Genomic DNA, 25,750 nt, shown 5'->3' on the forward strand with positions numbered 1-25,750 from the left:
CACACACTTTCCTTCTGACCTACCTGTATACACTCTTCAAAGCTGTAGTATGGCCCACTTCTCACTTGAATTTTCTGAAACAAAAGTCAAATTTCATGCTCCCCCAATACAAATAGCTGCTGGAAAATAAATACATTTTGATAAAAAGCTTTTTAATAATCACATTTCATGGGTCCATTTTTTCCAGGACTAATCTGAATTTAATGAATGGTGATATACATACCTTTGCTGCAGCCTCTGGCTGGCTCAACTCAAGAGCTAGTCTATGAGGAGACAGACCAAACTGCTTTTAATGGTGAATTCAGCTCTCTCTTTTATTATGTGCTGACAGCCTTCTTTACTCTTTCTCATCCCCTCATTTTACAGCTCCACTAAACAATAAATACAGATTTTCTCTCTTACATTGGTGGTAAACTGCTCTCATTGTTGAAACTCATCTTTAATTATGACATCAGTAGAACCAGAACTGCATCTTGGAAGTATAAGCTAAATCCCATTTTTTCATTATTTCTTATTTTTTGCCCAGAGATTCTCATGGAGAATGTGTTGTTTACACTAACTCTTTAGCTAAGGGTTAGCTAAGCTCCCAAAAATGTTTTGTGATCTCTCATTTATGACTTAAAGCTAGTGCATTTACTTATTCCTTGCAAAAAAAAGCTGTTTTTGAAGACCTTTTCCCACTAATTTCTGATTTATTTGAAAAATGAATTTCCCAAACAGCGCTTTTTGTAAGGAATTCAAAGTAGTCTCTGACTTGCAGATCTTTGTTGTAAGAACTTTCTAGAAATAATGCGAAAATACATTTGAAGCCTGTTATTGTTAAGGTAAGGAGGTTGAATTTTTTCAGAGTTACTGCATATTTTCTTCACTTATTATAGTACTTAAAGCATCCAGTTTCCAGCTAACCCTAAAGCTTTGAAGAAATTGTTAGTACGCATGGCTGCTTATATTCCTATATACACTTCGCATGTATTTAAGCACACAGGTAGGCACAATATCATGCTTAAAACACTTCTCTGTATCGGAGTCCTAGAGCAAATGCAAGTGGAGGATACCATAGTAGTTGTACAGGAGTTTATAAATAGAGCAAAATTCTTCACTCCAGTGGTCATATGCTGTGTGAAGTGCATGGCTGGAGAGTACGTACTTGTGATTATTCCTATATGGCTCATTGGATCTATTCTGATTTGCAGAACTCATAAGACCTTAAAGTTGTAACTGATTGGAAGTCATCACCATATTAGCTACACAAAGTTTTAATGTGAAAATTACTTAGGTTAAATTAGACTTTCATGATGTCAGTGGTTTTAGAATGTTTCATCCAACATATCTCAGTATTCATAGTAGGGGTCTATGACAGGTTCTCCAGGCCATAAAACTCAGATCTTTAAAGGGTTTTATTTGCCTGACTCCTGCTTATGCCTCTAAATGTCAATTGGTTTGGAAGATTTGGTGCTCATTGTCTCTAGAATCTGCAGTGGCTTTGTTAGAAACATACTAAAGGCACAAGAGAATTAGGAGCTGCAGTCAAAGACAGCAGTATGAAGAACTGTCATGATACGCAGTCATCGCTATGGGAAAAAGCTTTAGGTCAATGTTTAAACCATAAATACTACTAAATTTCCAAAGGCTCATCATTTCTGAAAAGAGAGGGAGCCAAGGAAGCACATACCAAATTATCAAATAAAATCAGGACAAAGGATTGGCAAAGACTAAACACATTTTGATCTTTTCTGATGCTTATAAAGCTTTATAGCTTTATAACATTATCATCTATCCCAGCCACTTGTATGGCAAGGGTATTGACCCTGCTACTAATCTAAACATTTAACCTTAAGTCAGAATTTTTTCTTTACTGTAAATGCATATTTCTATAGGCCATGGACAGATACCCTGGGGGAAATTGATTAATGTTCCATTTGCACTTAGTTGTCTCTTACCATGTTTTTTCCTTTAGGGTGAACAGGGTCTTATAGGTCCCTATGGTCCCCCAGGACTCCCTGGTGTTGGCTATCCAGGACCCAAGGTAACTCTCAGTAATATATCTGTTAAAATGCTAACTCTGTGCAGTCCTTTTCTTGATGAAAATTCTTACTTGCTGTTTCATCAAACTCAACCTCTTATAATCCAGATGTAAAATGAATAACATTGATGGGTTTGTGTATTTGCATGGGATGGAGAAGACAGAGCTGCCTTTCCAGCAACTCCAAATTTTGATTATGAAGCCACTGGAACAGTAGAAGTCAGAAACAATGCCATTTAAATGAGGGTAAAATATGTGAGATGAGTTTCAAACACTAGCAGATGCTTGCACTAATGAGTAAACATACTTAAAGGCATACCAGTATATCTCAGTCACTATGATAGACATTCAAGTGACACATTTGCCTTATTATTTCTTCACTGAGGGACAGACTGCAAGGTGGAATGCAGTCTTGCTAACTTGGAGAAATCATGACTACCTATGTTGGCCAGCCAAATCTTCCTTTCAGGGTCTTCAAAGGCATCTATATAGGAACCGTGGCTACTTAGTTTAGGAGAGCTTTGTTAGAAACCTACAGCTTAGACTCAAACAAGAGATCTAAATTAAGCAGAACCAGATCTCACCCAAATTAGTCTGGCTACTAAGTTTTTAGAGTTCATTTATGCCAAATATCTTCCCTATTTTTTCAAGTCAAATGCCAGTGTCTAAAATAATCTCACTTTTCTGCTTTTACTACTTTAGTTTCTACATTCATTGGACTCTTAAGTGTTTTCTGTGCAGTGGAGGCAGAATGTAGCCAGGGATTATATAGCTCAGAAACAGTAAAAGGTGCTCTATTGGATCATTCCAAAAAGGAAAATAGTTTATGGAGGAGGAATTTCACTCCTCAGTACAGTTTCTGTACTACTCTGAGGAGAGAGAAAACTGCTTTATACTCTTATCCTTGAAGCACATAGTCCTCTGTACACTGGAGTAATGCTGAAGATTGTAACACCTTGTAAGAAGGAGACACAGAAACTATGTAGTGCGTGATGTTCCCATGCAATTAAATGTTCTGCTGAAAAGGCTTGAATAGAGTTTGAGTACCTAAACTGAGGTTAAGGGGGGGAAACCTCATAACTGACCATCCATGCTTCATGGTTGATTTATATTGCAACCAAATGTAGCCTGACTTCCCTCCTCCTTGTCACCTCCAAGGGCCAGTGCTCTAAGCAGCTGCCCCAATGCAAAGAGATAACACCCTTTTGCTGTTGGCATGAAGGCTGGAATGCAATCTACTGCTCCACGTGTTAATTGAAAGTTACTTTGGAATGTTTCTAAATTTTCATTTCTGTTTGTTTTACGTCAAGAGATGCTACGTGTTTGATTTCAGAGTTGTCTGGCGACATGATTAACTCATCTATATATAAATGTTAAATTTTTCGAAAGCATCATGTTGAATTAGCACTGAAATTTATAATATTCTTTTTCACAAGGGGGCTCAAGGCCAAGAAGGAAAAATTGGATTCCCAGGACCCCCTGGAATTGGTGAGCCAGGATTACCGGTAAGTCAGTGGTATATGTATTGGAAGTAGAAATAATAAAATAAGTCTTAGTGACCCTAATTTATTGATAGCAACTATATTGACAACTGATTCCACAAACAACTCAGTATCTAGTCTGGACAGCAGAAATGTGTTTGGATGTGTCAGCCCAATATTGCAATACTAATTGCATGTAGCTTACCAGAGTAGGGGAGTAGAGCCATTTCCAAACAAGTTTGGGGGGTTTTTTTGTTTGTTTGTTTGTTTGTTTTTTGTGGAGGGGGGAGGAGGAGTTTACTTGGTCCATGTGAGCAAGATTACAGTATCCGGTTTGCAGAAAGACATGAAGTTGTTTATTAATAGGTGTACAAGTACTTGTTTGAGTTAAGGACAGTCTCAAAAATTGTCTAAGATCAAATTTAAAGAAGATGAAAATCTAAGGGCCTAGCTGTTCCTCAGCACCTCTGTGTATTTTTAATTGCATCAGAAACAAAAATCCAAATTTGCCAACATACTTTTTCTTTATGCTCTTAATTGTTTCTTTATATTTTGAATTACAATAAGTTAGCTTTAACAAGCTTTTTTGTAGCTTTCAGAAACAGTTCTCTCCTCTGATAGCCTTCTTGGAAACAGTGTTTTTAATTTGTAGCAAATGGGTGTCTTTTTTCATCATTGAGTTTGTCCCCACTGGCTGCTTTTTCTTCCTGCTAGACATAGTTTAAAATGTATATTTTCCTGTCTATTTCATTAAAAATCACAATGAGATTATTAATTAAGGAGCCACACATGTGGATTGGTGTAAAACAATTTCAGGATCCTCATTTCATTCTAATAAAAATTTTAAAAGTCACCTTGTGATTCCAAAAGAGAGTTTTTCTCACCAAAAAATGTAGAAACTTTACATTTTATCAAGACCATCCTTAAAAACTCTTCTATAACTTCGGATAATGAAAGTTAGCTGAATTATCTGGAGGAACAGAGGCATTGCAAATATTTATTGAAGCCAAATTGGCATTCTCTAATTTTGCATGTTTAGCCATTTAAAAAAAATAGTTTTACTGTTTCTTCCATACCAAAATGTTACATGTTATTTTACAATCTTATGTTGTGAGTTATGCCATTTTTAAAGAAAAAAATATGTTCAAATTAATTATTTTAATGATTTTAGGTATATGAAATTATAGGCAATAAAATTCACAGCAGTAAATGTATTTATTTAAATTAATTCAAAGTCTCATTTGGGTTTTAAGGATACAATCTTTAGGCATTAATTATGTTATTCTCACTATTTCAGCATTAGCTTATTCTAATCTAAATCCTCCAGTTAAGGGTTGTTGCACTTTGTTTTAATTGCCTAGGCTCAGCCAGCTGTTGTGGAAGTGTTATTTACTGCAGTTATCAGAGTCATGAGGGATGCAAGGAGTTATGCTAGCAAGTTAGGCAAAATGTCAGTAATTACTGATGTAGTCTGAACATGTTTTTATTTTCTTACAGGGACCACCTGGCCCTGATGGTCTACCAGGTGAGAAAGGACTACCAGGAGAGGGCATTCAAGGCCAGAAGGTAGTTTTACAATAATTACTTTTTTTTTTTTAAACTTTGTGGGACAAATTTGCAATTGTATCTAAGTTATTTAAGAGGACTGATCATTTCACTGGTACAAAATATGAGCTGATGGATTTTGGTCTTCTAATCATTGTGCTCTCTGAACATTCCTCCCAGTTGAAGAATTCTATCAAACTAATTACCAAAAAGTTGTACAATCTCTCTGACAGTAAGAAGTTAGTGGAATTCTTATTTCTGTTTTTAATAAGAGATCTTATTTTTGTAGCATTGATGAGATAAATTGTCTTCTGAAAATCTATTTAGCTATTTACATTCTGTATTGGAAGAAAGCATGCAAGAACTGTTTTCCTTCTGTCTTGCTGTTTTGGGAAGCTAAAGCATGGATTGTATGAGTCTCTACGGACTGCTCCATCCTTAAGGGCAGTCACTAGATTAATATATGTGAACATGCCTTTTTTTTAATAAATATTGATAAGCAAAGATTTGTAGTTAAATCACAACTAAGCTTCCTATCAAAATATAGCCCTCTTATTTCGTGGTTTCAAGATTCTCTAGAACTTGTCTTGTCTAGTCTTGGACTACTAAGCAAAGAATATTTTTCTTCCTTTTATAGAAAAGATGTTAGCCATGCACTTGCACCAGAAGTTTCTGAACTACTCCATCTGCTTTCCTAATGAACATATTATTGCATTTTCAAAATGTACCTTCCTACTTCTTGCTATTTCATTTTCTCCTTTCTCTTCTTTAAAGTCCTCTGAAATAAATTAGTTCAACAACACAATAAATGCAGATGTAGTATGTTATGAATTGTAACTGAATTGTTTTCCCTAATAGTAATTCCATTGATTATCTTGTTTGTTTGTGAAGGAATACTTTTTTTCTTCATCATTGTGGTGACCAATTTGTCTGGGATGGTTTCCTTTATAAACTCCTAAATACAGTTATACAACTGCCACATGTTTCTAGGGTGAAAAAGGCTCTGAAGGTGTTGCTGGTCCACCTGGACTGCCAGGGCAACCAATCAAAGGTGATAAGGTGAGGCACAGAGCATTATATATTTATAGTAAAATTAATGATGAATTATTCACACAGTATTACAACAATATGTAAATATATTCTAGCTGGAATCATGAGGAATTACTCTACACCATTTCATGTAGCTTCACAGACTGCACTCATCTATCCAAATATATGAGCCTTCTAGTATTAACTGAGAGCACCAAGGACTGTATTGTAAGAAACTGGGAGAATGAGGGAATAAATGGACTTTTTTCCTCCTAAATTTATCCTATAAGTATTATTTCTAAATATATCATATTTTAATTAAATAGGAAAAAAAATTAAAAACCTGTTTGTCTCATCTAGCCTAATGGATCTGGGGCTGGCAAGCGAACAATCTAGCTTCTGAAATTTGTTAGCTTTTTGACATCCAGTCCCCGAAAGTGTAATCCACAACAGTTTTGATTCCTGTTGCTTCAGGAGATTCTAACCTGTATCTTGTACGTCCCCAGACAACGGCTGGTGAAAAATGCCGAAAAATGCCGAAATGTCCCAAAGACAGAGACAATGATCCAGATCTTCCTTCTCATGGTTTAGTGCCGTAGCCCTAGTCCTACTTCCCATTGTTTTCCTGCCCTCACGTCCCACAACTTGTGTTCCTCACTGCACAGCACACGGCTTCAGCAGAAGGAGAGGTCAGCACTCCCATCCAAAGTAGCCAACAGCTTAGTCAGCAGGACATTCTTCTCAGATGTGGGGACTTCAATTACTCATCTTACTCTCCAATCGAGTAGTCTCTAAGATCTTCAGAGCAAGCTAGGTGCTATGGTTAGTCTGATTTGGTCTCTCTGTGAGAGGCATGGTCAGTGAGCACCTGCCAGACAATCTTGCTCAAGGCCTTAGATACAGGAAGATTTTTTATCTGCAGAGGAATGAGCTGTCTTATTCACAGGTCTGTGTAGGAAAAATTCAGTCAGTATCAGGACAGTAAGTGTTTGGGAACATTACAGTAAATAAGCATTTCTGAGATAAGTGGAACTAAGAGAGTTTTGTTTCCTAGGGCCTGGTGTCATACATCCCTGACACCTCCACAGATCTTTGACCCTTTCAATACCCTTATGATCCCCCCACCATAATACCTCCATTCCCTCCCCAAGTGCTCTACAGTACCTCTGATTTCCTTTCCCTGTACAAACACACATAAAAAACCTAGCCCTCCTCCCCCTTCAGTGTGCTTGGCTTCCCTTCTATATGCAGCTGACCATTTTCTTGACAGTTGTAGGAACCTACTGTCTTTGAGGTCTTCGCCCTTCCAGCTCTTCTCCTTGATAATGGCAGATAATTTCAGAAGATTTTAGGAGTGACTAAAAGACAGATAGACAGAAAGTACAATGTTATAAGCTTTATTTCCTCGAAAAGTAGGCTAAAAATTGATGCCATGTCTGGAGCATAGCCAAGCAGAAGTTTTCAGTATCACAGTCTTGAGCGTGGGTGGCTGAATTTTGTCCAAGTCTTGCTTTAGGATCTTAATTCCTTTCTTCAATTCCAGAAGTGGCACATAGTAGACAGAGGTTAAGAGCTAATTTGGTTGTTCAGACAGCTAGAGTGGAGATTGGTAACATAGTTGATTAGTGTTCTTTCTGAGAGACATGCTTCACATTGATGTCTTACTTATCCATTGTATTTCCTTAGGCTTGGATATAAAAGTGCTATGTATTGCTGCTATTTTTATTCTAATAGATAGTTTTGTCAAATAGATTATTTTAGTTAAAATGAGGGTGTGTGTTTATATATCTGTATACACACACACACAAAATATATAAAATTTGTATGCATGCATAGACATAAATTTATATAATAAATATATGAGATGTCTCAGAATAATTTAAAATCATCTTCCCAGCAATTTTTCATATAGATCTTTTACATTGTCTTCATGAAAGTTATTCACGATAGTCTGTAACTAAATCAACCTTTTTGTGACAGCTTGGCAAATATTTTTCAAAAATGTTCTCTGGATTACAACTTACACTTGTCAGTTTTTCTTCTGAGTGTTGTGCAAGAAACTCTGTATACTTCAGAACAAGAAAATCTTTACATTAAATCTCAGTCTGTAAAGACAGGCCACAAATCCTTTTACTAATAATGTTATAGCTGTGATAGTCTAAAGTTATAAATGAGATGCAGTTTGTAGAAAGGTGTATTATTTTCTTATTATATCAACTGCCCTAGGTAGACTCTTATTCAAAACTCATTTAAATCAAATTGAAGTAGCAAACTTCAAGATAAGACAGTCTGGGGTATTTGCTCTGTGTTTAGTTTAAATATGTTAATCAACTAACATAGATTATTGCAATTTAGCTCCCTGGAATACTTACAAAATTTTTAATATAGGGTGAACAAGGCCAAGTGGGACCACAGGGCCCAGCAGGACCGCCTGGAATAGGCAATCCAGGAAGCCAGGTAAGTTTGAGTCACGGACAGATCTTCAGCTGCAGATATGACAAAGTTGGCTGGTATAAGCTGAGTCAGACATTTGTCTATTCCATTCTTAAATTAGAGGGAGCCCATAAACCGCCTAGCTCTAGTGTGAAATTCGCCCTGCATTTTGTCTAGTTCTTTCATAAAATGACCCAGCCAAGACTGGACATAGTATCCCCCCTGAAGTCTCACTGCCATCAGATGGATGAGGATAACTTGTGTTATATAAGTTAATTCCAGTTATTATATCTCAGAATTAAATGTTTTCATTTTTTTTATTGGCAATAGCAGCAACATGCGATCAATTTCATCAGGTAGACTGCAGGCTGCATCTCCTATTTAGGAGAACCAGGCTTAATTCTAATCCTGTTCATCTGTTTTTGCCACCCTAATGGATGAGAAAGATGGGTGCATGGACCCTACTGCTCTCCTAAAGGAAAATAGTTTTCCTACTGAGTTCAAAAGAAAAAGGATCAGGGCCTATACTTTGGAGATATAATGAACATTTGCATGCATTTTTTGTTTTTTAATTTGATCAAAGCTCTAGTTCTGATACGGAGACATTAAAAGTCTCACAGTGATTTTCATTTTAAAAAGTATCAAACTAGTCTTTAGCCAAAGCTTGCTGATATAAATGATCCCAACTGATCTGAATGGTATTAGAATCAAGAAAATAGAAATTTGGTCTAATCTGCACAATAATTTTCATAGGAATAAATCAGGTGCACCAAATGGATGATGAATTTCAAGCATGGAAGCATATGTTACATTAACTGCTTTATTTTGTTTTTAGGGTATACAGGGTCCACAAGGAAGCCCTGGGGCAAAAGGATCTAAAGGTTTTGGTCTGCCAGGTCCAAAGGTAATGGTTCAGACATGATTTTTAAAAAATGGCAAGAAGCAACAAGCACTAGCAAGCAGCAAGAAGCAACGTATCTTCGCCAGGCTTTTCAAGAGCATGTTTTGATGAGGTGAAAATGTAACTGTTCATTGGAGACAACAATTCAGCTTTGATCTTTGAGAGGAAAGTTCCAATGTTATCAAGGTGTTCCCCAAATGCAACATATGGCTTCTGCTTAGCCTCTAACCTATCAGCTTTGTGAATGTGGATTTTAGGTTCTGAATGAACACAAATTTACAAACAAAATATCTTTCAGATATGTTCATATCAAATGAGTTTAGTGCCATATACACATTGTATTTAAGTATAGCATTTTACCGAGCAACTTAGCTATAAACCTGTGATGGTTTGGAAACTTATGCCTAGCCCCATCAGACTAGCTCTTACTTCTTACCTCTGTCTGTTGTTCAGCCTTCCATGGTAAACATGAGCGAGAACCAAAATGTATTAGAAAGACTTGGAGAGAAGAAAGAACTTAAATATATTTAGTAGGTGATACTGCATCATAGCAGGAGGTAAAGTAGGAAGAGAACAAGAAAACAGGGCAAGAAATCACTGCTGTCAAAGCCCAAGTGTCTAGCAGTACAGTGTCAGGTGAGAACTGCATGAGGGGAAAAAGGGGAATTGACCATATATTCAGGAGAGGAAGTGGCATGAACAGATAAAATGTAAAGCAGAAGTATGCTGTGTAATCATCTTGATCTACAGAAAGAACACAGTGGTTACTCTAAAGAAAGCATGGAGAAATACAATCATTTTCTTCTGGACTTTGGCATGTAAGGAGCAGTTACAGCAACAATCTTTAATATTAATGCAGAGAAAAATAAGTAGTTGTGAAAAATGTTCTATATGAGGAAGTTTTCCCTACCATGAAAACGTATTTTAAAAAGCAAGATTGAAAATTTGAATTACTAATTCTTTAACTGTTTTATAAGTACTAGAAGGAAGAATCAAGATGGTAAAATTTCCTGTTAAACAGAAGTTCTGATTTTTCTTTGTTTGGACTCACCTTTCTTTCAGTGACAAAAGAATCTTAAATATATTGGTATAAAATAAAAAATATAAAATATATTTAAGAGAGAGAATTAAAACAAAGATGAGGAAATTGGAATGATTCACGCAGACTTTTTCCCCCCATTGCAAAGTTAAATAAAGTTGATGAAGCCCTACAAGTTATTGGGGTTTTGAAAGAATAGATTTTTACCACGGAAAACTACTCAGTTGAAAATCTGACCATCTCTAAAGCAACTAGTGAAATTGTACAAGTAATGAATGAAGCCCAACTATGTTCCTTTGCCAAAAAAAAAGATTTTTTGTTACTAGGGTCAACCAGGTGAACCTGGACAAAAAGGAGAACCAGGACTTCCAGGAATTGGAGTACGAGGATTTAAGGTGAGCCTATTTTTTAACTGCTACTGCTTCTAATTCTTTCCCAGATTGCTGATAAACTAAATAGAAGGTTTATGTGATATAAATTGACTATGATCAAAATAAGGAGGGATTTCAGTGACAGATATTTCTCCAACTTCACAGTTTTATCCTTTAAACACGTATTGCTGTGGTAGGACTCTCACCCTCTCTCCTAAAATCATTATGGCAGCCATAACAGGAACAGAGTTTGTCCCTGTGTTTTCTAAGCTAATGACATATCTCCAAGACCTGTTAGAAAGGCTACTGCTACCTCTGTTCCTCTGCACAGATTGAAACAAACCCAGTCTGTGTGACAGTGGTGGCCGTACCTCCCATGTGTTAGTAGAGCTGGTGACGACTTACAGCTTTAATTGACTTTAGCTGCATTTTTGAAGGCTGTATACCAGGTCATTGGTGTTTCAAGTAGGATTTCCAAAAAAAGCAAGGTAAAATGACATGGTCATTTTGTTTTAAGTGATTTTTCCTAGGATCATGCAAGAAGTACTTAGCAGGACTAGTTCCTGTAGGTGGTTTCAACTCTTTGTGGCAAGGCCTGTCTTAAAAGTAATACCTAGACCAGTTTATGCAGCGAGTTAGTAGCCCTGCAGTCAACAACTTCATTTATGGTACAAACACTTTACTAGTGTCATCCAATTCATGCAATGAATAAGACAGAAGATATGTGATCAGATAAACCAATGACTATAATGTAAATGCATAAGAGAATTGATTAAGTTGGACAGGCAGTTTAGGCTGATTATTCCTTAGGACCCAGATGTTTGACTTTGCAAATAAATGACATTCTTGTCATATTGTTCTTGCATACGGAAAACAAACAGCATTTAATTATGTGTTTTTCTTGCCAAATAAATGTAAATTTATTTAATACAAAACCAAGAAAGAAATTTAAAATATGTATTTTAGATTGTGCAATTAGAAAAAGTTACTAACTTTATAGCATATTTAACTTACTGGGAATAACAGCAGAAATACTGTATGACATTAATTAATATTCTAATCCATTGTACAGAATAGAAGAACTTATTGAGGTATGCAAATATAATTATTTATTCTTCTCTAAGGGAGATATAGGTCTATCAGGACTCCCAGGAGAGAAAGGGGTGCAGGGAGACCCTGGGAAGGCAGGGAAAAAGGTAAGGCAATATAGTTTACTGAATGTAAAAGGTGTAGATGAAAGAAGACCAAATTTGGTTTACACTACTTTGCAGGTATGCAATAGCAAGGTGTTCGTCCTGGGGGAGGGCATGTGCTTATAGTTTTGTCAAGAAGAGGGAGTATGTTAATTGAGAGGAAGTTTCCAATAAATTTAACTAAATTTAGGGGCTCCCATCTGAATCAGTAACTGTTCCAGCTCCCCTGGCTTTTGTGGGCTATTGACTGCTGCTAGATATCATGATCTTTTTGGACAACAGTTAGCTTTTGTCCTTAGTCTATTACTCACAGTCTGCTCAAATTTTCTCTGACGCCAAGAGGTCATGCTCAAATTAGTGTGACCTAGGGCACACTAGCTGAATTGTGAGCTCCGGCTGATGTCTGTCAGCATGGTACAGAAACTGTTACAGGCAGCTAAAACCTGTGCTGGCCATTTCTAAAAGAAATTCTGAGATTTGAAGAGAAACTCTTTCATCATGGGAAAAAAGAATCATAGTTTCAAAATGGTGGAAAGAAGTTTTAGAGGAAAGCAAAGCAGAGAGCCCAAAATAGTCATTGCAGAATAAATTATGAGGAGACTTTCAAATCTATATTTTTGCAAAAAGAATGAGCTGCTTAGTGAGCAAAAATCAGCTCTTTGGCTCATTCTTGAAGAGCTGCTAAGAAGCAGGGTCCTTCCAAACTTTGCTACTGTGCAGCTCTTAAATGAGGGTAGCAGCTGCCCAACACTTTGAACTGATTAACTGAACATGGTTCAGTGTATGCAAATCAGCATTTTTTATCTATATGCCTTTAATCAGAAAATGTCTGATTAGCTATAATAAATATCTCATATTAAGAATCCAGCTTCACATTTTGCTTCATCTTATCCATACAATTTCAGCTACGAAGGCAGTGCAAACACCAGCTTGACAGCTGCAGCCTGAGGAGATAAGTTTTCTATTTTGGATAAATATTTAGCATTTCCGTGGTTGCTTAAGTTTTATTATAAATTTGAAGTCACCTACTATTAAAGTGCTCGAAATGAAGATCCCAGTGTATCACAAGTGATACATCAATTAAGTGTGGATGTTGTGTTAAAATTAGAGCTTGACTGTTGTATTTGGGAATGCTGGTTTCTTCCTCTCACATGTTACCATCATTCTGAAGATCATCTTGGTGCAGTGACCTTTTTGTCATAATTTGTTAAAATTGAAAGTGTTAGTACTGAGGAGCTATCTCAGGTTTTCAAGGCAGTGCAAAGAATTGTTTGATGCCTGCAGTGAATAGTGAGCACAGAGATATGATTGCATTTATTTGCAGGTGGTAAGTTGGCTCACAGAAATGGGATTCCAACTGGTGCCTAACACAAGAAGGTTCTGTAATATCATGTTCATCAACAGCTAGAATCAGAAATGGACTTTTAATTATAATCTCTTTTTCAAATTCTGATTTATCTACAGACATTCTAATGTACTAATCTTGTTGATCTTAATATATTATATTAAGGAAAATTATCTATCAAATATTTGGGAATATGTGAACTGTTTGTGAACTATTTGAAGTTGTATCTGTGGCAAATATTTGCAGCCTGGATTGGTTTTTGTCTACTGAGTTGCATAAAGTTGCTGCTTCTTAAAAATCATTTTTCTCAGAATTGGTCCACATAAGATCTGTTGTGATAACTTTGCAAACATTTCTCTTTGTCATATGAGTATATGCATGGAATTATTCCTAAAAGATTAATGCAAGTGCAATTGGCACTACTACAAATCTTTGTAGAAATAAAGAATATGAATGCAGGAGGAGAGTGGGGGTGGAGAGGTTAAGAAGATGGAAAATGGTGGTATCTTTTTCATTCTCAATATTTTCTTTTTTGCAGAAAAAAATTCCAACCAGATTTTTTTAATGATATTTTGGGAGAAGTATTGATGCAAGCTTTTGTTCTCAGAAGTCCATTTATTAATTGATTAAATAAATATAATTAAATGAAAATTCATTAACCATATGATCTCTGTTAGGGGGAAAAGGGAGATCAAGGTCCAAGAGGCCCAGAAGGACCCCCTGGCAAAGGAGATGTAGGCCAAAAGGTATGGCTTAACATGGACACTTGAGAAATACTATTTTATAATAATATTTTATGCTCCTGTTTTATGAGAGTTCAGTTTTTGGCCTATCTTTTCATTCATTATATCTTAAAGAAGTAATTGTATTTTAACTGATGATTTAAAAGGGCTTGAGAGAGAACAATGCATTCCTTAGCCTGAACAAGTGCAGCAAAACCAGACTATAAACATAGAGACAGAAGTTAATTGGATAATTGAGGTTTTCTAAAAGTTTAGTATAGAATTTTTCTTAAAGTTAGGAGACAAATTACAGCAGTATGCTGATAGGGAGAGAAGGAGGAACAAAGGGAAATTCAGTCATTATTTACATGCCTAAATATGAAATTAAAAGCCTGGAAAGATATATTAGTAGAGAGAGAGAGATGCTTTTCTGTCTCACCTGGTAAAATTTATGACGTTAGGGACAGATTCTAAAACTGAGCGAGATTTCAGTTGGAGTGAAACATCTAAATACCTTTCTAGTTATGGGCTTCATTGTAGTTGTCTTTTTTGCTTATTTGTGTATCTCCTAGCTGTGAATGAAACTTTTTTGTGATTTAAACAAAATCTTTGTTTTGATCAGGGTGACCCAGGAGAAAAAGGATCCCAAGGACTGATTGGTTATAAAGGAGTACAAGGCCCAGCAGGACCAAAAGTAAGCTTGCTCTTTCAGGGTAGCCCTTCCCTTTGTACTTGATACAGGACCTATGGGATTTCTGTAACCTACAAATTCCTCAAGTGTATGATGTTTGGAGACTTGCACAGGAAAAAAAGGAAAAGCAGAAATATGTCCATCCTTTACCCTGAAAGATACATGCACCTGAGGAGAAAAAGGATAAGCAAACATATAATTACAGACTTTGTTGCATTTGAGCACTAAAAAGCTAAATTAAAGTTGTCCAAGTGACTTTAACCATGACATTTTGCAAATTTTGACTTTGAAACATTAACTTTCTGCTAGGCCTTTGTGTGTGTAGTAAGTATCACCCTGAATGATAAGGAAACTTAAACCATACAAGTGTTCAGATTATTCAGTTGGCTTTGTAAACTCTACACAAAAAAGTTAATTAAAGTTTAAAAAGTCAAATATATATTCAACCAATAGTTATTTAAAAATTGGAACAGCTTCCACAAGAGCAATAAATTGAAATATGTTTTTTCCAAAATATTGTCCATTTTTCCCTGAAGTAGTTTAGCTATTTTATATTATTAAAGTTTGATAAAACTTATTGCTACTTGTGCTGGAAATGTAACTGTATGCTTAAACCTAGATGATACTGTTTCGTAACAGGGGGAACCTGGAGAGAGAGGGCCACCTGGTGTTGCTGGATCATCTATTCAGGGGCCTACTGGACCAAAGGTGATTATCTGATATGTGCTTGCTGATTATCTGATATGTGCTTGCTGGAAACCAGAGATGGAAAAAATTCATAACACACATTTCTGTCAAAGTTAAAAGAATAAAAATCAAAGGAGTTAAAATTTCTTTTGGTTGAAACAAAGGTGGCTGAATTTTAGAGGTAAGGAAGGTTGGAAAGTATCAAAAACTAACAGTGTTTAGAGGCTGTTGAACACAGTGCTCAACTTAGTGCATGTTATTACCTCCTGAAACCATTTATTTAAAAAAAAAAAAAAGAGTAACCTTATACACTGTATTTTTATTGTGTAATCACTTTGAAACCTTCTGTTTTCAAATTCACTTACCCTTTCACTTACTTTTTTTTTTTTTTTTAAAGACTAGAAGTTTCCTAACTGTTCAAGTAAGTCTTCCAGGAATGTTTCTATGTGTGGTTCCAGGGAGTTATATGATGAATTACAGTTTTTTTGGGGTGAAGACTGTTTGTACATCACTCCCAAGTGAACACTCCCAAGTAGATACTACTATAAATGAAATATCATATACCAGATAACTAGAGCTAAATCCTCCTCATTGCATTTATGGAAAAAATCTAACTGAAATGAGTGGGACTTGTCGTTCTGAGTAAAACGAGCAGATTCAGCAACAATAAAGCTAACTTTGAAAGTTTAGAAACTTGAAAATTCACCACCACCCCATTTTTATTTTAAGAAGAAAATAGTTGTTGATATTGCAATATAGCAGGTAATTTGAACATTAATTGACACTTAAGTTTTGGTGATGTTTTCAGGGTATAGAAATCCCTAATTCACATCCTATCACTCTGAAGTCATTTTATTCCCATTTTTCTTCTTCCTTAAAGATACACACATAACCACACACATGCACATGTAGGTATGGTATATACAGTGTGTTCACTAGCCTGGCAACAGTACATCACAGGGAGCTAGGACATGGTGTGGACTTGTTTGTGTATGGAGGAACGAAGAAGGGAATGAAGGAAGCCTGGGGCACACATGCAGTAATAGTCAGTCACAAAGAAGAAAGAAAGGAGAAGAGTGTGGCATTTTCCTCATATCTCTTTTATTGGTTTAAAACCATTACAATGTACCAGATTTCTTGGCAGGCATGAAGGCAGGTTTCAGAACACTGGTCTCCCTTCTTGAAATGACACTGTTTTTCTGGATACTGCAACTTTTTGGATAGGCAAAAAAGTCCACTGGTAAAATTCTTGCTGAAAAATAAGAGCTTTGAAGACTTTATTGCCTTTTTCACATTGATTTTATTCCCTTCATTACAATTCATATCACTTTCATAGTAGTTTGGCCATGATACAAAATCTACTGGAGTCTGTAGGAGTTTTTCCAGATTCTTTACTAAATTTTAGATCAGGCCTTTTATGTGAATGGCTGATGCAACAGAACAAGTTGCATGGGTAATTATGAAATGCAGGTTGATTTTTAGAAAATACATAATTATTTGTCTCTTTAGCTCCAAAATAATTTCTTTGTTTAAGCAAGAATCTCTACATTTTTTTAAGTATCACTCAATAATGTAACAGGTTACAGAGAAATTCATTTTCTCTCTCTGTTCCAGAAAGTACGATACTAGTAATGGTGTTCTTGGAACATCCTGGTATCTGCAGTAGTGAAGCCAGACATTATAAATTTCTAATGTAGGGAATCAGCATGTTGTTCAAACCTGGGAGTTGTCAGGGTCTGAGGTCTTTCTAGTGCATCTCTAAATATTTGGTGCAGTACTGGGCAATTGCTAGATGTCAAACTCCTAGACAACTGTGTTTGTGTCCACTGGAAATTTATTTAATTAAAACTACACCCGCGCTTGGGGACCACAGTTTTATTTCCCTTGACGACCATTAAGCTATTAATAATATAAAGACAGTAACATTAGATAGCTGTTTTTTTCTCATATTCCTCTCTCATGGTTACAGCTGCTTTTGATAGAATGTTTGATTTTAATTCCCTAGGGAATGTTCCCTGAGATACAGACTTTCCATCTCATCAAGTTCCACTGAAAACTGAAAGTTTCTTTGTAGGATCCTTAATGTAAAGTAAAATATCCATTGTCTTAGATTAAACACCAGAAGGAGCCAAATTTTGCTCTGTGAAGGGATAAATAGAGGAAAAATGAAACTTAAGCCTGATTGTTTTCCAGGAAAGGTGCTGGCAGAGCTAAGATCACCAGCAGTTGTAACAGATAATATTTGAGAAAAAACTGAAGTTTCTTCCCGAGTCTTTATAAAAGCTGGTATATGGAGTTTGCAACTTTGAAGTGCCGAGCCATTGCATTTGTAGGCTCTGTCTGTGCCGGCACTTGTCGCTGAATCATCTTTGCTGTCCTCTAGGTGCTCTGGCAGAAACAAGGTTATGCCAGCCTTGCATCAATTTGTGCTCAGTTGTGCTCACAAAAGCAGGCAGAAGCCATGGGTGAATCTGGCCCCTGAAACGGAATTGTAACGCTCAACCTTCAGTTGAAAACTAAAGCTGTCAAGTTATTCCTCAAGACAGGAAAAACTCTTTTGACACTCTTGAGGAGAAGCAAAAGTATAAGAGAGGCTAGAAGGTAGCCTCTCTTAAGGTAGCAAAAACTTCTACAAATGTTGATGACATAGTCTCTAGTTCAGAAATTGTCATGTGAGAAAGAGTTGAATATTGTTTCTTTTCTGTAAAACTTTAGTTAAAACTGAAAATAACCAAAATGCTTTTGGGTTGATTTCTTTTTGGATAGGGGGAGCCGGGACCCAAGGGGCCACCAGGAGATGATGGACTTCCTGGAAATTCAATAATGGGACCAACGGTAGGAATTCTTTGAGCGAAAAGATGGAACGTAAAGAAACACAAGACATAAGTAAAGCTCTTACTAGGCTACAGAAACCACTTGCACAAATTCTTCAGAAAAGTAACCAACCAGTTCTTCAACTTTTCCATTATTCCAGGTTGAGCGAATTTTTAAAATATACTTCTGATCTTTTCAAATAAGAAAAACAAAATGAATTAAATAACTAGTCCAGTGTACTTCTGAAACTTTCCTTAGGTCCTCTTCATTAGGAAGGTAGCTCTTCAGTTTCATCTCTACTTTTCATTATCTCATACGGTCTTTGACACATATGCTCTTAGTGAGTATAAACTGAAAGGTATTAGTAATTTTGATTGTTGTGTTTCAGTCTTGCCAGTCCTGGACATTCAAAAACATAGGTAAGACCCAACATAATGACTTTAAAAGATATGTCTTTTAGAAGTACTTATTTACATTTAGGTTACAGAATAGACTTTACTTGGTTATATCTTTTACATTTTTAACTTCAACACTGAGAATGGAGTACAATAGTCTGTAGGAGGATTTTTGTGCTCACTATGCAAGCATTTAGTAGTTAACTGGCAAGATCAACACACACAAGTGAAAGACCAGAGATAAAACTGAGGATTTGGTGGTAACATGGGGATTGCAGTCTTTGAAAAAGTGACCAGACTGTTCAAAGGGGAAGGAGAACTGTTTTGAGGAAGCTTATCAATTTTTTAAACAGAACTGGCTCATGTACAGGAGGTAGAGAAGCAGCAGAAGAAAGGTACTCATAGGATCATTTTCGAAAGGGTCATGAGTAGAGGCAGAATAGTAGGACATTCTCCTCTGTAGTGCACTGAGTTGACATAAGGCTGCTTGAAGAATAACATGAGACCAAGGGCCATCCCATTTCCAAGGAAACCAATGGGAGGAAAACAATCTATATTCTAGAAGTATTCTCTATCTAATAATAAATAAATAAATTCTATTTTATATCTGTTTCTATATTAATTTACAAATTAAAGGATGAAAGGTTTTGGTATGATACTGCAAAGTTCCCTTCCCATAGTTCTTACTTACTGATTAATGAGGCAAAATGAGAGAACAATAGTTTGGTCTCATAGTCTATGGGACACTTGCCTTAATAAGTGACAATTATGATATAGTGAACAGTTTCCACTGTCTTATAAGTAGCATTCATTAAGATGCATTAACTGTAACTATTAAAACTACTTGATTAACATAAATACTGCTACAAAGAAAAATTAAGAATGGATTTACCACAATTAAATGTAACATACTGATTTCTGCTCATACTGTCCACTGCAGGTGCTTATGCATTTATATAGTGGTGTAGTGACATTTTCTATTTTGTTTACTATACTTTTATAGCAATTCCTAATTTACTTTTTTGATTACCACTGAAGAGTGCCATTATCACAGAACTGTTCTAACCCTCTCCTATTCCTAAGTAATAATAGTAGTTCAGGATCTCTGTTAGGTACATAAAGTTATGACTGCTTTTTCTCCATGCATACTGCATTTGTTATCAGCAGTGAATTTTGTCTGCCAGTTACTCATTACTGTAGGGTTTTCCTCAACCTCTTGAAATTGCTTTTCATTTTAATTAATTTGAATAACATGGCCTCATTAGAAAATGTTGCCACTCAGCATTTACCTTCCCATATTATTTATGAACAATCTGAACAGTCCAATCTCTAGAACAGATCCCATGTCCTCCACTGTAAAAACTGTATATATTTCCTTTTAATTCACAGCTTTTACTTCCTCCCCTCGAATACATTTTATGATATCATATTGTACTTCTATGAGTCATAATCTGGACTGAAACTTTCCATAAGCCTTCTGCCACTTGTGACTAGGGAATAATTCAGAAAAGCTTCTTTGTGTATTTGGGGACAGATGACATTCTTTTGATCACCTTCCCAGGTTGGGATCATGGAACTCATTAATAAATCTCTTTCTTCTACATCTACCTTGTTTGCACATAAAATGTTTCAAATTTATACAAATTTGAGCATTAAAATTCCACTGTTTCACTTTGAGAATATGCAGAGACTGATCAGTTTGTGCATACCTAACATAATATAGCTCAAGACAAAGCTACTCAATGCAAAAACTTTTGTGTGATAATGTCTTAGGAATACCAATTATGTTTTACTCCTGAATTAACAGACATCTATCAGTACCCTTTTTTGATGGTGCTGGATAGCACATTGATCCGCATGCATTCAATACCTTTTATTTTAGAGTTTTCAGCAACTCTATAATGGCTTACATTGTCTATAATCTGGAATGTTGCTTCATTTCCTATAAAAAGAAGCAATAAACATGGCCTATAGATGTCCATACATAATAATTTAGGTTTTGATTATGCCAGTTATTTTAAGTTTTTTTCTCAACAGTGAAAGTGTTCTTTTTGTTGGATGTGCAAAATCCCACCTGCAAATATTTTGAAACTTTTTCCTCTTATTTACACATGGGGATGTCTAGAGAAAGTGAAAACCATGGACATGAGATTTATGTTTATACTCTATCATCTATTATTTTATTTTTTTAAGAGTGGAGAAGAAATTGTCCCTACATTACTGTTTCAGGAAATCAGTTTAGAAAAGCTTCCTTGGAAAGGATGGCAATATAGATGAATTAATTCAGCATACCATTAGTGACAACAACAGCACTTACCTTGTTGACTTGCAGTAAGTCACTGTGGTTGTGTTATCTAGACCCCACAAAACTGTGGGAGGCAGTAATCATAGCAGAATTCCCAGACCATCTCTTCTATGCTTTGGATGCAGCTATAAACAAATTGAAACTAAATAAGCTGGACTAGAGAACTTTGATTTATTACAGATTTGGAACATAATCTTGAGTGGATTTATAACTGCATTACTAATGACAAAACCAGCCAATTCTTGTAGAAGAGAATGTGTTAACATGTATTTGGTATTTACAGTGGTCTGCTAAGACTAAATGAAAACATCTGTTTGGCAGTTCTTTACTGCACTGGAATTTGAGGTAAAAATAGAGATGAATTCATGATTTCCTTTACAGTTTAAAAAAACTGCTACTAAACATTAAAAAAAAAATTCTCATTTTATCCAAAATTTTAGAACTATTTAGTATGAAGAAAAGGTTATATTGGCCTTCCATTATGAAGTTGTTTATGGACTAAAAGTATACTTGCTGGTTAAATTTTCACAGAACTGGATCAGAATTGCATGATTTGGGAATTCTTTAGGAAACATGAAGAAACATCTTCCAAGGCTGATATAGTTTGAATCTGGTGATCAGGTTGTGTTTAAAGTCTTTCAGTGAAAAATGCTTTGGACTGGAGAATAGGAGAGATTCATACTGTTACCAGTGAACTACCATGTACAGTTTTCTTTAAGCATGAAGCATGCCTGCATCCCTATTCCAAATTCCTTCTTAAAATGGTTTCAGAGTTTCATCTTAACCAGAATATTGACTTTCCATTGTTTCTCTTCATTCATATACCTCCTGAGCTAACCTGCACTGTATAACCTGAGGAGAGTCAAAGCAGCTCTTTTATTTTTTCTTGACAGGGCTAAATTGGTTAGGAAGATCTGACTGCATGCTAGAGGGGTTCAAAGACATTTGGATGTCTTTGGACACTGATTTTATTGGATATCTAACTACAGGATTTGTTGGTTTGTTTTCCATGCATGGACACTGGACTCAGACAGATCAGTCCCTGAGACTGGAGCTGTTATCAGGACTCCATTCACAGTTTCTTGAAGCATTATGCTATTGATGAAACTTCCAGGCACAATGCACTTGTGAAATAGCAGTCCACCATTGTCCAGTCAGCTGTAATTTCTTTTTTCTAGGTACTCATTTTTGCTGGAATGGACAGGAGAAAGGAATGCTATTTGCATGCATTCTTCAAGAGGTGTTATCTGTATGTACATTAACAACTGACCCTCCAACATTCTCTTCTAGAGTCCATTTACACTTCCTGGCACTCTGGCACTGAGGAAGGGCATATACTGCTCCCTGTATGGCCATACACATATCATGCTTAGGAGTGGGGTGGGTGTGCAGCCTACAAGTATCAATAAGGATTTCTCATTGGCAGTACTGTCACATAGGACACTTACCTTCTTCTTTTTGCAAGTAACAGTGTATTGCAAACTGCTAATTTGCTCATTAAATGCCAGGAAAATTGGGAATGAAGAGAGGGAAGAGGAGAAGATTGATATTTGGTTTCCTTTTTGTAGAGAAAGGAAATATTGAATTTTTTCAAATGTGCAGAATTCTTAGTAGGAGTCAGTGGAAGAGTCAACATAAGCAGTGATGGTCTCCTGATACAGAGCATTTTAGCCTAAAATAAGAGAAATTATATGTATATAACATAATATGTTATATTTCTTTTCTTTCTTTCCCATGTAGAATGCTATTTTGCTTTACTGTATGAAAGAACCAGTGTGATTTCTCTGAAATGCAAAATGTGCAATATAATTCAAGATAACTTAAGGCTGGCATATCATGTCAGTATTGTTAAATTCACTGTTGAAAAATAACAACTGTTATCCCCCAAAATCATGAAGTAACTTTAAAAAAAACTTTAAATTAGAATAACTTTAAATAACTTTAAACTAAAATAACTTAAAAAATTAATAACTATTAATTGGTTGAAGTTGTCAATGTTCTGAAAATTTCTTTCTGCCACTACAAATCTAGAAATTAGTCATCACTTAATGAGACCTCCTATTCTTCTGAAATCTTAATTTCAGCAACTGAAACTGCATTAAAAAAGCTTAAAAATTACTGGGCTTTGCAAACAAATTGCAAGAGCTGGCAACTGCTATTCTATATTTCCAAAAGGATCTTAAAAGTTTCCTCAGATGTTTGTAAATAAACATTTTATCGTGGTAATAACTGATGACCTAGTTACTGGCACAATGCCCAATTGATTATTTTCTAATTAGGGTAACCAGGGGCTACCTGGACTACCTGGACCACGTGGAGCAAAAGGAGATGGCCACAAAGGTGAAGCTGTAAGTATAATTTTAATTCTATACTTTTCCTTGCTGGTGGTTAGATCCTGTGCTTTGAGTCCCACAAAAAATGAATTGCTGTGTGATAACTCAATATTTAGTTTTTTTAATGGTCATTGCTACTTTGAGATAACTAAGTGCATTTAAGCTTCTCTTTCCTCCTTTAGCTAATTTAAGTATCTCTCATATATTGAATCTCCCTTCCTCCACCTTCTTTTTTGACATTTTGTCTTCAAGATCTCTGATAAGATCTGCTTAACCAAATCTTGGAGCCTTCACTTCCTTGGTTTCTCAGCTGCTTTTTGTCCTGGGGGTCAGATCCTCTTTTTTGAAGACTTGTCCCTCCTTGTTTTTCTAATGGTTAGCTCCTGAGAAAGTTAATGCCTGAACATTCCAGCCGGCAAATTCCATTACAAGGGCATATCAGCACTCACCCTAAATCTCAGTCATCCACTCAAACATGTTTGACAGCTTAGGTATTAGCAACAATTCCTATTCTGATCCTGAACCACAGCTAGGACAACCATGTATCCTAGAATGTATCACCTAATCAGCCATCTGCCTCTTCTGATGTATTGCGGTATAACAACCCAACTGAGAGGGAACTGAAATGGTGAGACCTCCTTTTTTCAGCCACCTGCTCCAGGGGCATCATGGTGAGGGTAATCCAGGCAACATTAGACTAAATCTTATCTGCAGCCTCTGAATTCAGTTATCTCCTGTAGGATGATTGCAGAGGTGCATTTTGACCAGCTGGTGGAGATGACCGCTCAGGCTCAGTACAGACATCTGGTTCTTTCTCGAGATTTTTTATTGCCTGCTGTGTCCTCCACAGTGTCTGTGGGAGACAGGGAAAACACCTGACTGGAGGGTGGGAACAGCAGGTGCTGCCCAGGTAACAGAGCCAGTGATAACTGACTAGCTTGCTCCTGACAATGAGGAGGACCAAGTTGTGAGGGAAGCCTGGAAGGACTGTATCAGGCAGAACATATGTGATCATTGCTATAACTGAGCAGTGGTTACTGCTCATGTAGATGAGTTTGTATCAATACATTCATTCTTTCTTTAAAAAGCTGTTTCTTGTTCTCTTTATTTTCTCAGGGCTCCTAGTGATATTCTCCAATCCTATATTTTGACGCATGCTTGCTTGGCCTCTAATGGTTAAGGAAAAAACAATATTTCCCTTACAACAGCGTAGCACCTACTTCTGTCTTGTGTCTTGTAAAGAGAGTTGCTAGAACTTCCTGACACTGGCTTCTCTGGCTTTTATGGTAATGGCTGTGCAAACAGTTCCCTCCTAGGAGAGGGAGAGCACCTGGCCTTTCCTTTTAAGAACAGTGAGTAGGAACTAGGTTCTGAAAAGAATAATAAATGATCTAACAAAATGAAACTTTTAGAGAAACTAGCTGGGGCAAGGTGCTGGAGAACTCGGGTAAGGTTTCTCAGAACTACAGAGTCACTTGAACTGAAGTGCAACAACAGGATGGAGGAATGTATGAAAACAGGGATATAGGAGTCAATTCTGTTTCAGTAAGTTCAAGAATTAAATGGCCATTAAAAGACATGCTTTGAAGCTACTTCAGTTTGTAAGAAAGTAAAGACAGGGAAGATAAGGATGCCTCCAAGCAGTATGAAGAGCAGTTGAATTGGCTCTGAGGGACTCACTGGGGAGTTCAACAGAACAAACTGTTGAACACAAATAGACCAAAATATGTTAGTTCTGACCTGGCCCCAGACTCTAGATGGGTTAGATCTGGGATACCAGAGACAATGTGTGTAATGGCTGCAATGTATGAATTGTAGAGCAATGTGAGCTTTCTGACTGCTTTGTCTGAGTTAAGAACAGTTCTAATGTTATTAAGTTAAGAGCTGGACTTTTCTTCTGCACTCTGGTAGTGTTTTCAGGTTTCTGCCTATGATTGAGGATGACCACTGCTCAGTACATGTCAGTCATATCAAGAATTTTGACAAAATACAGCTGAAATGGAGGGATTCATAACTAGTTCTGTAACTCTCCTTTTGGGGAAGAACAGAGGTACTGCTCCTTTAGGCCAACTACTAACGTGCTTTTTTATTCGTCTGATGTACCAGGGACCTCCAGGACCAGCAGGGCCTCCAGGACCAGCAGGCCCAAAAGGTGTGGGAGATCCTGGACCGAAGGTACTAGTATAACGGTAGTACATGCAACTGAACAGTAGACATGGTAGACAAGCATCTCCAAAACCAAATGGTTTAGATTAGGATGCTATATATATGACAAAATACTGCAATCTCAACTCTTGCTTTCTATAACAGTCAGAAGAAAAGCCTGCAATAGGCTTTTCTGCCATGTTAGACACAAACCAGTTCTTGCTTTATCCATAGATTTGATGCAAAAATAAAGATTTGCCATAGACCAAAAGATCCAGGATGTTTCTACGTACTGGAG

The 25,750-nt window shown here is 36.4% G+C and overlaps 1 protein-coding gene across 3 annotated transcripts in view; it reads left to right on the forward strand.

The window, feature by feature from the left end:
* The window catches only part of LOC106483405 (collagen alpha-1(XXVIII) chain), a 77,371-nt gene that overhangs the window by 23,967 nt on the left and 27,654 nt on the right, over positions 1-25,750 (forward strand). For all 3 annotated transcript variants that reach the window (XM_013941309.2, XM_013941310.2, XM_013941311.2), the window contains 14 exons: positions 1,958-2,026; positions 3,460-3,528; positions 5,002-5,070; positions 6,040-6,108; positions 8,467-8,535; positions 9,347-9,415; positions 10,778-10,846; positions 11,947-12,018; positions 14,038-14,106; positions 14,705-14,776; positions 15,413-15,481; positions 18,227-18,295; positions 23,254-23,322; positions 25,414-25,482. In XM_013941309.2, the coding sequence (XP_013796763.2) occupies positions 1,958-2,026; positions 3,460-3,528; positions 5,002-5,070; positions 6,040-6,108; positions 8,467-8,535; positions 9,347-9,415; positions 10,778-10,846; positions 11,947-12,018; positions 14,038-14,106; positions 14,705-14,776; positions 15,413-15,481; positions 18,227-18,295; positions 23,254-23,322; positions 25,414-25,482 (972 nt within the window). The remainder of the gene's footprint in view (positions 1-1,957; positions 2,027-3,459; positions 3,529-5,001; positions 5,071-6,039; positions 6,109-8,466; positions 8,536-9,346; positions 9,416-10,777; positions 10,847-11,946; positions 12,019-14,037; positions 14,107-14,704; positions 14,777-15,412; positions 15,482-18,226; positions 18,296-23,253; positions 23,323-25,413; positions 25,483-25,750) is intronic.

The sequence above is a fragment of the Apteryx mantelli genome, chromosome 2 (assembly GCF_036417845.1).
Source record: "Apteryx mantelli isolate bAptMan1 chromosome 2, bAptMan1.hap1, whole genome shotgun sequence".
NCBI classification, from domain to species: Eukaryota; Metazoa; Chordata; class Aves; order Apterygiformes; family Apterygidae; genus Apteryx; species Apteryx mantelli.